Source organism: Phoxinus phoxinus, assembly GCF_949152265.1.
Source record: "Phoxinus phoxinus genome assembly, chromosome: 20".
Taxonomy (NCBI): Eukaryota; Metazoa; Chordata; class Actinopteri; order Cypriniformes; family Leuciscidae; genus Phoxinus; species Phoxinus phoxinus.
This window is the reverse complement of record NC_136895.1, coordinates 2,037,923-2,054,646: the sequence shown is the minus strand read 5'-3', so window position 1 is coordinate 2,054,646 and position 16,724 is coordinate 2,037,923. Positions and strand designations below refer to the sequence as shown.

Genomic DNA, 16,724 nt, shown 5'->3' with positions numbered 1-16,724 from the left:
AGGTTCAATGTGTGTGTTCTTCACAGACAGTTCAACGGACGAGTTTTTTTTTTTTTTTAACAGGTCAGGTGGTCAGTGAGCGGGATCTCCAACTCAACAATGCGCATGTGCAAATCATGCTTAATCTAATAAAAATGTTCTGATCAAATTAATAAATTCAGTTTAATATCCCGCTGCCAAATTATATTGTATCAATGTAAAAAAAAAATGGATTCAACCATAAATATAAACTAAAACGTTTAGTTTAAATGAAAAAACTAATAATTTTAAACTATTTCAATGTCAAAATACACATTAAACTAACAACAGCAGTAAGACTTTTTTCAGTGTACCAGAAACCCCTTTTGCTTTATACTATTTATTAAAGGATACCTATTAGGCTTTTCTGTGAATTCTGTCATATCTATGATGTTACAATGTCAGATGTTCATGCTAAACATGGCCAAAGTGTATAATAAAGTCCTCTGGCAGCTCTGCCTCAACTCTTTATGAAGTTTCCTGATGGACAGATAGCTTTACTTATTGTGAATGCTAGCTGTTGCTAAAGATAGCTTGCAGCAGCTGCTGTTATAATCTGGCTCTGAAACAGCAGTCCAAAGCATCTGTACTAATTGTTAATGTTTACATCTTTAACACCCCATACCCCCGGAGCTTTTAAGCTTACTAGCTAACTAGCTAGCAGAAGCTACAATACAGGGATCACAGAACTACAATATAGGGCTTGAAATGCAGCATCATACAGCCCCTTTTAGTCAAACATTTCAGCTTACAGAATTGCGAAACGTGCAGAAACGTGGCCACAGTTACCCAGCAGACCGGGGTGATTTGAACTTGAAGTTGCTCATTTAATTGTATATATATCCAAGCATTATTGTCATTATTTTGTATGTAAAGTGATATACAAATAAAGATTGATTGATTGACGATTGATGCCATCCAATAAAGCACTTCACACATTATGTTGCTTTTCTCTTTTCAAGCAAATCAAAATAAACTTTTAGATATATTGTGTGTATAAACTGACAAAAGCATAAAGCACTGCAGTAAATATTGAATATTTATTACCAGTATTTCACCAGGTTATCATAAAATATTTCTGGCTACTGTATTTTAGTATACTCCAACTAACTGTGCACAAAATCAATAAAGGCACATGCCTTTGGTCTGAGAAACAGCGTGCCTATGTTCCCACAGCCCTATGTTCCCATAGCACTTTTTTCCCACAGCCCTATGTTCCCACAGCTCTTTGTTCCCAGAGAGGGTTAAGGTTACCCTAACCCTAACCCTAACCCTGACTAGCTGTAGTAGTGTAGAATAGCTGTAGTGTAGACTAGCTGCTGTAGTGTAGACTATCTACAGTAGTATAGACTAGCTGTAGTAGTGTAGACTAGCTGCTGAAATTATAGGGAAATGTATGAACACAATACTCAATTTTGAAAATGTCCTAGAAATGTGGGATCATAGAGTTCCTGACAGATTTCTCCCGACCTTTTGGTGAACATAGGGCTGTGGAAACACATACCCAGGGCCTAATTTTCTACAATTTCTGAAGAAAAAAAAAGATTCTTAGAAATGTGGGAACATAGGGCCGTAGGAACGTCCCCTGAGAGACCTGGGTTAAAATCTCACTGTGATACATCCACCATTATGCCCTGAACAAAATGGGTTACCTAGTTTCTCCAGAGATGTGACCTCTGATATATAACAATTGTAAGTCACTTTGGATAAAAGCGTAAGCGAAATAAGTAAAATGTAAAATATATTTATGTACAATTTCGGTGCACTTTTGAAGTGTGTTTTGCATCTGGCATTTCCTCTGAACTCTGACTTGACTAATGCTTATTATCGCAAAGCTCTGGTAGCTCTGATTAAATGGAGATACTTTTACCTGACAGAAACAAATATACAGGTCTTGACTTTCTAGATTATTTCCATACATATGTATTTCCTGGTTTCCTACTAGAGGATGGATACCCGAACCGAGCCCGACGGGACCCGGCGGTACCCGACGGGTCGGGTCGGTTTCGGACACATATTTAGAAATTATGTTCGGGTTCGGGTCGGGTTCGGTCACGTCGGCGGCGCGATAACGTTAAATATTTGCCATTTAAAACAGCTTATTATAATATGTTTAACTAGTACTGGATGCATATATATTTGTATTGTGATTATAATAAATATTACCCTAACATTCATCATGTGTGTGGAAATTATTTATATTGCTGTGACAACGCGCATTCGCGCAACACGTGCATGTGGCATGAGCAATTGCGCATATTGCATATTAGGCTACATGTGGCTTAGTGCAACGATGGAAGACGTTAAAAAGAAGCTGGCCTCGGGAGATTTTATAACCAGTGAAAACGAAGGAAAGTCTACTGTGTGGAACCATTTCTACATAGTTGTCAAGGCCGATAGTGATGAACCTGTTGGTTATGTTAAATGTAAGTGTTGCGGATTACTCATGAAATATGACAGCAAGAGGACCGGGAATTCCGCCCTGCAACGTCATGTGGATAGAGCTTGTAAGTCACCTGGGCTACAGCAGCCGAGCATTAATGCCTTTGCAAGTACCTCAAGAAAAATTCCTCAGCACGCCAAACAAAAACTAACTGAGAAATGCGTTGAGTATTGCTGTAAAGACATAAGGCCATTTCGTTCCATTGAAGGGGCAGGTTTCATTGAGCTGGCCCAGCAGCTTATTCAAATCGGTGCTACATATGGTTCAGTGACAGCGCAGGACGTACTGCCTGACCCCACCACTGTGTCAAAACGGTGCCGTGAGCTGGCAATAGAGAAACGTACAAAGCTGATCGAGCAGCTAAATTACACTCTGACTGAGGTGAATTCGATCGGAATGACAACTGATATCTGGACGGAGGACTACCACAAATTAAGCTACTTGACCATCACATGCCATTTCGTGACACGATCATTTAAAATGATAAGCACCGTATTAACAACAGTCGCATTCCCGCTGGAAGAGGCTAAGACAGGGGAGAATATAAGGAGAGAAATCATCCGACTTCTAACGGAGTATGGCCTGGATATGAGTTTGCTGAATAAAGTGGTGTGGGTGACAGACCAAGGCTCAAACATCATCAGTGCCCTCAGACCATATCGCAGACTTGACTGCCAAGATCACGTTTATAATACAGTGATGCGACACGCCCTGGACCCCACACAGCTGGCCCAAGATGCTCCAACTGTTGCAGACACTCTGCAAGCTACCAAGGCACTGGTCAAATATGTAAAAAAATCAGGCATGGCAGCTTTGCTGTCAAAAACAGTCATCCAAATGGCAGACACGAGGTTTAGCACGGTCTATCTGACCTTAAATTCTGTCCGCTCGGTTTATCAAGAACTACGCGAAAAACTAAATGAACGCGCAGAGGGCAGGCGGATTGATGCCATATCTCCAGATGTCCTTGACTTTCTTATCGAGTTCCTGCAACCATTTTATGATGCCCAGCGTGAACTTGAAGGGGACCAGTACCCAACCATAAACCTGGTGTTTCTGTGGTTTGAGCGACTGAAGCGTCACTGCCACAGAAAAACAACTGACAGCCCCTATCAAGCCATCATCCGCGAGCGGCATCTCTGTTGGATTTTGCGTAAAGTGGAGATCCAAGAACTCCAAAAAATTGCAACCTTCCTTTGGCCTAAATATAGCCAGCTCCGAATGTTGTCCTCCTCAGAGAGAGACGACCTTCACCAGGAGATTCGGAGACAGCTCAGTGACCTCCGCGTCCGCACTGAGGAGACCGCCACTGAAGGACCCGCACCCAAGAAAGCTGCAGTTGACTTTGAGGAGTGGGAAAATGTACCTGTGGCAGACGTCACGGACGAAGTCGAGATGTACTCGACTCAAAATCATACAATGCAAGACGACAGAGATGTTTTGGGCTGGTGGAGCGATCATCAACTCAACTACCCAAAGCTAAGTGTCCTTGCCCGCGGCATCCTTGCTATTCCAGCCAGCAGCAGTAGCAGTGAGCGCAACTTCAGCGCTGCTGGCAGAACCATCGAGCAGAGGAGAACAGCCTTGAAGCCATCCACCGTTGATGCAATTCTTTTTCTGCATAAGAACCTGGATTAGCCTAAACATTCATTGAAGGATGGATTATGTTCCAGTATTATTAGCCATAAAGTTTTGGAGAAAAAAATGGTAAGAGTGATTTTCTTTTCAATAAGCTGCATTTGTGTTTCGTTAATGTTTTGTCCTGTTAACTTGGACCATTTTTGTTAGGCTTTGTTCATTTTATTTCAAATGACTATTTTGTTTGTGCGTGTTAACGTGCGCTTTGTTGGCCATGTGCGGCGCGCTAATGTGCAGATTGCACATCTGTATTTTCTGAATGCCTTCCAGATTATTAATAAAAGCGGGCTTTCTACAAAAACAAACGTACATGTGTCATTAATATTTGGGTTTTGCAAAAAATTGTGTTCTAATAATAAAAATAAAAAAACATGATAAAAAACAATTGTCATTAGTATGAGAAAAAAATGGGATTTTAACTGTCGGGCTCGGGTCGGGCTCGAACATAAATATCTGTATGCCTGTCGGGCTCGGGTCGGGTTCGGTTACTGCTCTGTCGGACGCGGGCCGGGCTCGGACTGAAAAAGTCGGCCCGATCCGCACTCTATTTCCTACATACATAGCATGATTACTTTCATTAAAACATCAACTCTTGTAAGTTGTGATGGGACAATATGACTTGATATGATGGCAAGCCCTGCTGGTTTGTTGTTTGGGCATTATGTGGGCATGGATGCATCAGTCAAGCACTGTTGTGGTGTTAAAAAAAATAATAAAAAAATATTAAAAAAATAAAAATAAAAATAAATAAAAGAAAACTGTTAAACTACATTCACACTTGCAGGCTTTGTTTATTTATCACGTGTAAACTGGCAAACTGCAAAGTCAGGAGCAGGAGATGTTGGGACACGTGACTCTAAACGTGTGAAACTTCCAATCATTTTAAAGAACAACGGCAACGTTTGAGTGGGAGGGGTTACGTTAGAAAGCGCGAAACAGCGCAGAGACCGTTACAGACACATGTGAGCCAGAGAGGAGCGCGGCTGTTTTTACGTTTTCAGTGTTTTATTGAGACAGTTTGGAAGAGAGCGATTTTTATGTGCAACGCGTTGTGCCATATTCAGGATGCAAAAGATACCATTGACAGTCTTCACGTAAACAAGAACTACAAGGTACGTAAGGCCGAAATATAAACTGTATAACGTTAACTAACGTTAACATTAACTTACCAACTCAAGCATGGTAACTTTAGTTAGCATAAATGTTAGCTTGTTAATCATTTACCATCTTTGACTTTACTCCAGCTTTGCAAACGTGCTAATTCTATAACTTGTGTTGTGACCCGAACCTCGACGTTGACGTTAAACAGTGCCAACGTTATGGGTGAAGTGTTGGCTCACTAACGTTAGTATAATGTAACGTTAGGTTGAGAAAATGTTAACTGTTTTACCTATTTAACTAACGTTACTTGCACACAATAGTTTCCAATATATTTTTAATTTTTATGTTGGCAGATTTCTCAATTAAGATTGCCTATGCACTCAAATACTGTTTTATCTGTCTCTCAACAGATTTTGGTGAGTGTTTTGCCATGACCAACGATTACACTTGTCACAGGTGTGGTGTTTCTGTGAAAACCTTAAAAGGTTATGTTCAACATCAAGAGCTACACAGAAATGAGGCTAATTACCAGTATGCATGTTGCATAGCAGGTTGCAAGTCTCACTTTAGAAATTATAATGCATTTAAATGCCATGTTTACCGTCGTCATAAGCAGGCATCTTCTGTGTCACAGTGTGAGACTTTGCAGGGACCATTTAAATGTGAACTTACTCACTGTAAGAAAGAGTTGATTGATCTGAAAGATCTTTTGTGTCACCTGAAATCTCATGCTTCAAAAAGAGAGGAGGTGCAATGCCCATTCAAAAACTGTGATAAGACTTTTTCAGTGAAATCGTCTTTAACGTCCCACCTATCTAGAAAGCACAAACATTCCACAGCTCTTCATGTCTCTGGTGCATACTGTCTTCCTTCAGCTCCTAGTGAGCCTCAGTTTTCTGTTGTTGAAAGCCAGTCAGATGAAGGGGCAGTTGATGATGGGCCTGGTGAAGTTACATTGGATCCTGCACAAATGAAGAGCTTATACATGAGAAATCTATGCATGTTTTACATGAAGTTGCAGGCAAAGCATCTCATCCCCTCCTCTACAATACAGTTGATTGTAGAAGAAATTAATAGTCTCAGTGGTGTTTGCCAGCAGCACACAAAGAATCAACTTAAAGTATCTCTTCATGCAAAAACTAAACTAACTGAGACAGAAATTGAAGATGTTTTGACGACCCTAGATGACATAGATATGCATTCATCCTGTAGCTCTGCACTTTCTACAGAGTACAAGAGAAAACAGTATTTTGAGGAGAATTTTGCCTATGTGCATCCACAGACAGTTTTTTTGGGGTTTGATGAAAACAGAAAAGAGCGAAATGCTCAGTACATTCCCATAAAAGATACATTAACAGCTCTGTTAAAAGATCCTGCTGTGTGGGAAGAATGTTCTACAACTGGTAATGAGAGTGCACCTCAAATTTTTAACGATGTGTGTGATGGATCTGTATTCAAGTCCAATCCTCTGTTTTCAGAGTCAGGTCTCACTTTAAAGGTGATACTGTATCAAGATGCTTTCGAGGTGGTTAATCCCATTGGCTCTGCAAAGAAAAAACACAAGATGCTTGGGGTCTACTTCACTCTTGCAAACTTTGATCCTTTTCATCGATCCACCGTTGATAACATGCAGCTTTTGCTCTTGTGTCGAGAGGCTGATTTCAAGCATTTTGGCCATGAGAAAGTGTTCTCTCCATTTTTATCAGATCTCAGAGAACTGGAGACAAATGGTCTGAATATACATGGAAACACTGTGAAAGCAACACTCTATTGCATTGCTGGGGATAACTTAGGTTCACATAATATCGGTGGCTTCACAGAAAACTTCAGTACATCGCGCTATTTCTGCCGGTATTGTCACATTACCAGAGATAAGCTAGACGACTTTGAACACAATGCATCCATCCGCACAGTACAAGACTACAATGACACTATACAAGAGCTGCACAATGATGATGTAAGGGAAGTCAGAGGTTTGAAATTTGACTCTATCTTTAACTCTCTGGCATTTTTCCATGTCTGCCAGCCAGGCCTCCCACCCTGTATTGGCCATGATTTGTTTGAGGGTGTTGTGGCATACGACCTTGCCATTTACATCAACTATTTTGTCAAGGTGAAGAAATTCTTCACATATTCCCAACTTAATCGTAGGATTAGGCAGTTTGGCTATCAGGGATCTGATAGTAATTCTACACCCTCAGAAGTTTCTGAAAAGGGTGTAAAACTAGGTGGCCAGGCGGCAGAAAACTGGTCTTTGCTGAGACTTCTCCCTCTTATAATCGGGGATAAGATCACAGATACAGAGAATCCAGTATGGCAGCTGACTGTCCAACTGAAAGAGGTAGTGGAATTCATTTCTGCCCCTAAAATATCAGCACCACAGATTGCTCTGCTCAATGTTCAGATACGTGACTATCTAGAGGCAAGGAAAGAAATGTTTCCTGCGCACAAATTGAAACCAAAGCACCATTACCTCACTCACTACCCTGCACTGATACTGAAATTTGGCCCTCTCATGCGGTTGTGGACAATGAGGTTCGAAAGCAAGCATTCATACTTTAAAAGATGTGTGCGAAGAACACAAAATTTCAAAAACATATGTCAAACACTTGCCAGAAACCACCAGCTACTACAAGCCTACTTGCATTCAGGCTCTTTTTTTGCACCTTCATTGGTGGTGAAGAACTCCACTCCTTTCCATGCTGAACTGTACAGCAATGCAGTGCGCACTGCTGTAGGAGAAACTTTGGTCAAGGAAACCAATGTTGTGGCTAGTACAGAGGTACAGTGGAAAGGCACTCAATACAGAAAGGGGTTCTTTCTTTGTCTGAGCCATGGCGAGTCAACCGAATTCGGACAAATTCAGCTTATACTGGTGAAGGAGGAGAAGCATGTGTACTTTATTGTTACACCTCATAATGTGTCATATTTAGCGGAGTTTGGACTTTATGAAGTGAAAGAGGCAAGGCAGACCATGAAGTGTATGAAAGGAGAGCTCCAACTGGATTATTATCCATTGCCTGAGTACAAGCTTTTTGGGACAAGAGTCATTTCACTGAAACACAGCGTTGTTGATACAGAGTAAAGAAAACTATCAATGTGTCTCTTCTCTCCTGTATAGTTATGGATAGACAGAGTGCTCTTTCCTCTTTCCTTACCTCAACACTCCCAAATCTAAGGGAACTTGACCCTTTGCTCAAGGCTCTTCAAGAATTAGGAGTTGACAACCTTGAAGACTTGAACTACATTCAAGAGAGTGACCTTCTTCATGTCCTGAAGCCAGTGGAAGCAAGGAAACTTATTTCCCATTTTAAAACCACAAGTATGTGTTTGTACATTACTTAATGCAACTTTTAATATTAAGAACATTAGATATATGCTAATATATATGATATATGCTTTTTCTGGTGTTCTTATTATCTCCAAATAAAGGTTTATGTTGTTACTGTGGCAAAAAAATTAAACAAGACATAACTCCACTATTGTGTGTCCTTTAAGGCCAAAGAGATGCGTTGGACAGTCTTCCCAGCAACCAACAGTCCTGTGACAGTCCTCATACACAGCCTGATGAGATGTTGCCTTCGGGTGAGTCCATGCCTATTGCACAGAATGTGACTTTTTTGGTCTTTGCACTTATCATTAGTCTTGTCTGAAGTCTGATTGTCTGAAGTTTCACTATTTGGCAAGTATGCATCTTCTCTACATATGGCCATTAACTATTTTAAAAATAAAAGGGCACCATGTCCGTGTTGCTCCACTACATAACTAAACAGAACATCATTTTGTGTAATTTACTGTGATTGGTTAAAAAACAAACTAAGCCCCCAAAAATTGGTATGAAATTGTTTGGCTTTGCAGTGCATGTTGTATTATATTTTCATCTGTAACCTTTCAGGTGGCTACAGCTCAGCAACTTCAAATTCACCAAGGTCAACATCTAGTTCAAGTATGGGTTGCACACCTCGTCGACCGTCTGACAACAGCTGGCATTTCAATTTTGAAATTCCATGGAAGAAGTTGCCATCTGAGCTCATCAGAAAATTAGAAGAAGGGAAGCGACCAACAAAGAGTGACAGACTTGAAATGATACGGCTGATTGTCAGTGAAATCTTAACAATATGCCCAACACCCGCGAAGAAACACCTCAGTGAGATCGCAAGAAAGATGGCAAAGGTGTATCCTGTGGCATTCACTGATGTCATTGAAGGTGAAATTGTGGGCAGTGGATATGACTCACTCACAAAACAGATGATCAGCAGGGTGGATAACTTGAGGAGAGGAAGCACTCCACTTTCCTTAAAAAGACAACTTATTAGCACCAGTGAAGGAGAGGATACCCCACCCAGGAAGAAAAGACTAGACACCTATGGATGCATTAATTGGCAACCAATGCGTCCACCAACTGATGAAACACTGGAATCCCAGAAGCAAGCACAAGAACAGTTAAAGAAAATGTACAAAGAAAGATGCCGTGACATGAAAGGTATTGAGAAAATGATGAGGACCACCTTCTTCACTCAGAGAAAAGACATCATCAATGGAATTGAGACCTCTGATTTGATAAACGATTGGCCATATTTATTTGAAATAACTGGCATGAAGACTCATTTTAAAGAGCTTACAGGCATGGACATTGATAACAAAGCCATGGAAAACAAATATGCCAGGGTTATTTCATACCTCAAGGCCAGTGACAAGACAGGGAAGATGGAGACCATCTTCAGAGAAATGGAATCATCAAGCAAGAATGTTGCAGATGTCAGTGCTGCTGGGTTTCTTCAACTACTTGTTAGATATTTCAATGAGGAAGAAGACCAGATGTTCCATAAACTGGATCAAACAATCCTGCCCTCTGAAGTGAACTGTGCGGAACTTCCAAGTACGCCATGCATTGTTGTGTGTGGTAAGTTTGAATATTTTATTTTTCTGACATAGTTATGTTATTATATTATTATTATAATTTACTATTGGTTATTGAAGGTGTAGTTATTATTTTTTGCCTTCTTCCTTTACATATGATGGCATGGATTATACACTGGTAGCAAAATTAATTTATGGGCATTTGCTCAAGCTACAGTCATGTGTTTTGGGGGATTGGGACTGAAGGGGGGGGGGGGGGGGGGGATTGTTTCAGTTGGATACTTTTAAAAACTACAACAAACCCTATTTCCCCCAAAAAAGTACAGACAAATGATTTACAATAGTTTTACTGACCAGCATAATTGTATTTTTTTAATATATAAACAAAGTTGGAATTCCATGCCTGCAGCACACAAAACAAAAGTTGGGACGGATGCATGCTTAATTGTCTGTTTGCAGGCATGGTTTCTGCAACATTACCTACCCCAGATTTATCTGTAATGATAATATCGTATTGTTTGTCTGGTGATTTCCACCCCTACCAATTGTGTGATGGATGTTTTTTTTCATGTTTCGTGTGTTTTAGTTAAATATAATTTAACTTTACAAACTTATTGAATAATTACTGGACTTTATGGTCTTTGAGCACAGTTTGTCACAAAAATACAGATCCCTTGCCTGTCTTTTGTGTGTTTACAACAGGGAGTTCTCCATTGGCAGCAGAGTACTTCATGCTTTCTGTGGACCAGACCATTGTGAATGGTCACATCAATGCCTTCACTGATGCTCTTGTATTGATGTTTGCCACTTACTACTGCCTGAACATATCTTACCCAGAAGCCCAAGGAGCAACATTGGAGTTCTTGCAGAGGTGAGAAAAAAGTCAAATTTTTTTAAAAAGGTTTTATTGATTTTTTGTATAAAGAACACAGCACAGCGTCAGTGGAGTACATGTTCTTAGTAATAATACTCAAATGTCTCTGACATCAAAGTTTTCGGTGGTGACTCTGCATTTTGATTGGTATTCTGTCCATTTTTCGCATTTCTTCAGACGTCCATTTTAAATATCCAAAAAGATATAGAATGACCAGAAAAAATAGTTACCCCTTTAAAATCGAATGCAATTTAATAAAAGGCCACTCTCCGATTGTGTAATGATGTGCATTTCTCTCTATAGGCGCGTTCACTACAGAGATGGCGATCATCAACTTCCATCTTTGCAGAAAAGTTTTATTAAAGGAGAACTCCGGTGCAAAATGAACCTTTGGTCTAATTACACATTGTTACCTAGTCAACCGTTATCTGAGATTTGTTTTCATGATTATCGAATGTAAATAGTTTTATCTCTAAAAACAGTTTAGCCTATAACGCTAGTATAACGCTAGTATATGGGGCATGGAGTAATGCCAAATAAAAATCGCTTGTTAATACCACTAACAAGGCTCAAAATAGCCCCACACTAACACGGCAGCATAATGAGGGTCCCTACATGCAAACCGAAGTAATGAGAACTGTGTAAGTGTACAGACAGTTTAATAAGAAGATATTTTATACATACAGTCAACTTCACGTATATAAGCAGAATCCATCTTTGAAAAACAGACTCTATCAGTCGAACTACGAACCACCGATCCAAATGCGCTGAACTGTGTAGAATCTCATATGGTCCAGCGCATTTGGATCGGTGGTTCGTAGATCGATTGATAGAGTCTGTTTTTCAAAGATGGATTCTGCTTATATTCGTGAAGTTGACTTTATGTATAAAATATCTTCTTATTAAACTGTCTGTACACTTACAAAGTTCTCAATGCTTCGGTTTGAAGGTAGGGACCCTCATTATGCTACCGTGTTAGTGTGGGGCTATTTTGAGCCTTGTTAGTGGTATTAACAAGCGATTTTTATTTGTCATTACTCCATGCCCCATATACTAGCGTTATACTAGCGTTATAGGCTAAACTGTTTTTAGAGATAAAACTATTTACATTCGATAATCATGAAAACAAATCTCAGATAACGGTTGACTAGGTAACAATGTGTAATTAGACCAAAGGTTCATTTTGCACCGGAGTTCTCCTTTAATAAAAATCAATGGACACGCGTCACCGGATTACAAAGGCACTTCTTGCTTGTTGCACGCACACAGATATTATGTTGAATAATGGTGGGCTCGGGCTCATAATAACAGTTAATGCCGTCGGCCGGACTCAGACACAACGTGGACGGGTTGGGCTTGATTTTTTTATTTTTATTTTATTTATTTTTTGCTCGATCTGGCATTCAGTTTCTGAATGGTAGGCACAAGCCAACAGTTTGGTGACGCCATCTGAGCCCATCATGTCATAATTAAATACATGAGTATGCGTTAGTTAGAGGACGGATTGGTGCCGGTGCTTAATGCTTACCGTATTCCCCCAGCGAAGATTCCAGAATCAATCCGGAGTTGAATGGTTAGTAATGAACACTGTTGCTCAACATAACTCTGAGAAGTTAGTCTATGTTAAGCGCTGTCGCGTTTCCATTTCAGATTCGCGCAAAACTTTTGTGTTTTTTTTTTTCAAAATATCGATAAACAACTATTGCGAAATGACGGCGTTTCCATTAACCGATGTTATGCACTTAAGCGTATTTTTTTTCCTCTCGCGAGAAGTCATTCCAAAAATCATGGCAACGGACGTTGGTAGGTTTATATATATCACAGCCACCAGACTAGACATTATATTAATATTATCTCCAGGTTCAGGTTGGTCTGTGTGGGTTTTTGTCCACCTCAGTGTGTGTGTGTGTGTGTGTGTGTGTGTGTGTGTGTGTGTGTGTGTGTGTGTGTGTCCACCTCCAGGTCCAGTTGTGTGTGTGTGTGTCTTTTTGAATGTTTGAGTGTGTCAGTAAGTTTGAGTGTGTGTGTGTGTGTCCATCTCCAGGTTTGTGTGTGTGAGCAAAATTTGCAACAAGAAGTCTGTGGAGCAGTCATAGCATAGAAAATGTAGCAATAGCAATGTCTTTAAAGGGATAGTTCACCCAAAAATGAAAATTCTATCATCGTTTACTCACCCTCAAGTTGTTCCAAACCTGTATGACTTTCTTTGTTCTGCTGAACACAAAGGAAGATTTTTGGAAGAATGTTTGTAACCAAACAGATCTCGGTCCCCATTGACTACCATAGTATATATTTTTTCCTACTATGGAAGTCAATGGGGACCGAGATCTGTTTGATTCTGTCATTCTTCCAAATGTCTTCCTTTGTGTTCAACAGAACAAAGAAAGTCATACAGGTTTGGAACAACTTGAGGGTGAGTAAACGATGATAGAATTTTCATTTTTGGGTGAACTATCCCTTTAAGGTATCTGACACTAAGTGTTGGCAATGGAAATGTGTACTTGTCACTAAAAATATATGATATATATATATATATAAAATGATATATTTAACTTAATCCCAGCACCCCCCTCTTCCCCGGTCCCCAAACACCACACCACCGCAAATAGAATCTAATTCTGTGGGAAACACTGCGTACGTACAGTATGTTTTCCAATTTATTCCTGATTCGTCCTCATGTCAAGATATAAGGTATATTTTGCAGGAGTCCACATTTTATTACTAAATTTGTTTGATGTGTTTCACTTGACAGATGCCTTTTTAAGATTAACCCAGACAAGGGATCGAAAGTGGAGAAGACTTCTACCAAAAGGCAGCTGGCGGTCAGTCCGAAGGTTCTTTCCCTGATTACAAGAATATCAGACCATGAATGGAGGTAGTTAAAAAAAAAAACCCACTTTTCAGAAGGGAGACTGTTACAATCATTAGTAATCATATCGCAAATGTCCCTAGTTCTTTCTCATGCAGTTTATGGTGTTCTCACTGCTGTATTCTTGAGTGTTCATGATAATAATAGTCTATCAGTAAAATGATAGGCTTCAGTACCTTCAGTTAAGTACCAGACAGACTTTTAAATTGTATTGCTTTTTTTTTGTTTCAAGTGTTTTTATTTCTGTGAATATTGTCTGAAACTATATTGTAAACTTCTTAAACTTTCGCCTACAAGCAGCCAATTGTTGAACTGCTTGCAGTATGTAGCTATGCCGCTATGCCCTACGCTAGAGCAGCAACTGTTTTCATATTCTGATCTGTTTGTCAACAGAATAAAATAAATAAATGTTGAACAGTAGTTAGTGTATTCTGGTTCTTATTGTTAAGCTAAATTATTTGTCATGTAAGTACTGTTATAGCTTGATATTTTGAAATTGTCCATTACATTTGCAGGTTGAATGTTTATAAATATAAGTTTAGTTATCATTATTATAGCACAGTGTTATGATATTATGTTATGACATAGTATAAACACTCATATTATACTTAATAAATTCTAAAATGAATGGTAGATTGCTGTAATTGTACTTAAATTCATTAGATTTATGGCAGAGTATGCTTTTTTTCCACATTAAAAATCAATTAAATAAATGGGATTTATATGTAAAGTTCCATGTAAAAACTTATAAAAAAACTTGATATGATCTAAAATTAAGGGTAGATTGTTGTAAAAAAAAGCTTATTATCTGTTTTACAAAAGTATTTTGACATTTTTTTTAAAGTTAAATCAAATTTTTTTGTGGGTGATATATCACTTTATTACATTAAATATTTATTAAATAAACACAATTTTTACATAATAATATATTACAAAACTCAAATAATAGTGGCACTTTTCTGTATTATAGCAGCGTTTAACTGTATTTATAGGTAATTTAATTGTTTTTAAAGGTGTATATGCCTTTTTTAAACATTAAAAATCCCAATAATTACATGAGATTTAATGTAATATTAAAGATACAATCTGTTATTTAATTATGGAAAATTACTGTATTTTAACGAGATGTTTTTTTACTGTTATTTTACGGTAATTTTTTGGCGCCCCAGCTGCCGGAATAATACCGTTTTTTCACATTTTTTTTTTTTTACAGTGTACAGTTAAGTCAACTTACTGTAAATTGTGTTTGTGTGTGTGTGTGTGTGTGTGTGTGTGTGTGTGTGTGTGTGTGTGTGTGTGTGTGTGTGTGTGTGTGTGTGTGTGTGTGTGCGTGCGTGAGGAAGAGTGACGCCCCAGTCAGACCAGTTGCTTCATTGCAGTTTGGTACGGCAGAAATACATACATTCGTTTTCAATAGAACTCTGCAGTTGGCTTGCATCACGGTGCATTTCAGGTGAAGCATCTGTTCGAAAAATCAAACGGATGCTTTAAATTGCATGCGTTGGAGACACCTACACATAGTGTAGCTTTGAAAAGGGGAATGTTTTATTTGCAAATATGCATTTTGTTAAATAGAAAAAGAACAGCATTTAGTTTTTCACTTAGGCTAGTTGAAGTATATTAGCACGTTTTGTAGTATTATATTTTTTTGTTTAATTGAAAATGTTCTATGCTCAATTACTTTGGTAGCCGATTATAATGTCTTCCTCAAAAGTACGAGTGGATTTGGAGAAGCAGGCTGGGGAGTTTCATTTTTTGTTGTTGTCTAACTATTTGGCAGACGTGAGTCATGTGACATACAAACAAGGTCTCGCAAAGACCGCAATGCAATATTTGTTCCTCCCATCACGTCCCAGTGTATACAGTGAATGCATGCTGAATTATTGTTGCGTGGCTACATAAAAGTTTGAGCATAGCCTGTGATGCATTGCCGCAATTGGTCTGACTGGCGCGTGAGAGAATTGAACGTGAATATGTTTACTACTTAAAAACATCACAGCTAAACATCATATCTAGTCAAACCGCATCACGACATCGCTAAAAAATACAGTATGGGATTAAAATCAGCGAACATCAATGTATAGGCTTAGGCTACGTTACCTTGTTTCAGCGACGCTTGGTGAAACAGCATGGAGTCGGTACAATCACATCCCTGCGCGGCATAGTGCGCGTCATAGGAATTTAACGAGGAATTTTTGTAGTCGAGTAACTCGAGGAATCGTTTCAGCCCTAGTCTGAACTGAGGAAACTCACTGCTATGATGGATCACCTGTTGCCTGATGTTGACACACACCAGGGCCCGGTTTTTCAAAAGGTTTAATCCGGATAAAATGTATCCGGATTTAGTAATCCTTTTTTTTGCGATCCGTGATCACGTAATCCAGTTTACTTTTGAGCCAGTTTTTTAAAGCAAAATCGGATTGGATCAATCTGATCCGGATAGGAACTTTTCAGGATCACCAAATCTGGATAACCAGTGCTCAAAGAGGATAGGAAATCACAATGTAGAACTATAGATATGTAAAGAGCAACAAGTAGAATAGCCAGTGTGGGGTCAATATAAGTTTATTTTTATTTGAAAAAAATAAAAAATAAAAACCATCCTCTTCCAGCAGTCCGCTCATCTGAGACCTACAACACAAACACTGTACATTGAGGATATTTATAACAAGTTTCAAATATAGATGTATTGAATAATAAAAAAAAAAGACTTAATGGAGTTCTTAAGAGGTTGCTTTGCATGCCTTAACTACCTGAGAGCGGAACCACAGAAAGCATGCAACATAACCCTTGCCTGTATTGTCTTGCACAACATCGCTACTAAGTGCAATGTCCCTCTCTGTGCTGACAGTGATGCAGCTGAGCCCCTTGGAGACCCTAACCAACCTCCTGCATTCTGCCAGAACGAGCAAACAGGACGT

The 16,724-nt window shown here is 39.1% G+C and overlaps 1 protein-coding gene across 1 annotated transcript; it reads left to right on the top strand.

Annotated features, from left to right (window-relative positions):
• Positions 1-7,125: 7,125 nt before the first annotated feature.
• On the top strand, positions 7,126-14,156 carry LOC306988192 (uncharacterized protein). The gene is made up of 5 exons (XM_079592999.1): positions 7,126-8,522; positions 8,699-8,785; positions 9,096-10,103; positions 10,763-10,931; positions 13,687-14,156. Exons 1-5 carry the CDS (start codon positions 8,324-8,326, stop codon positions 13,811-13,813), a joined length of 1,590 nt encoding a protein of 529 aa, XP_079449125.1. The 5' UTR covers positions 7,126-8,323; the 3' UTR covers positions 13,814-14,156.
• Positions 14,157-16,724: the final 2,568 nt, after the last annotated feature.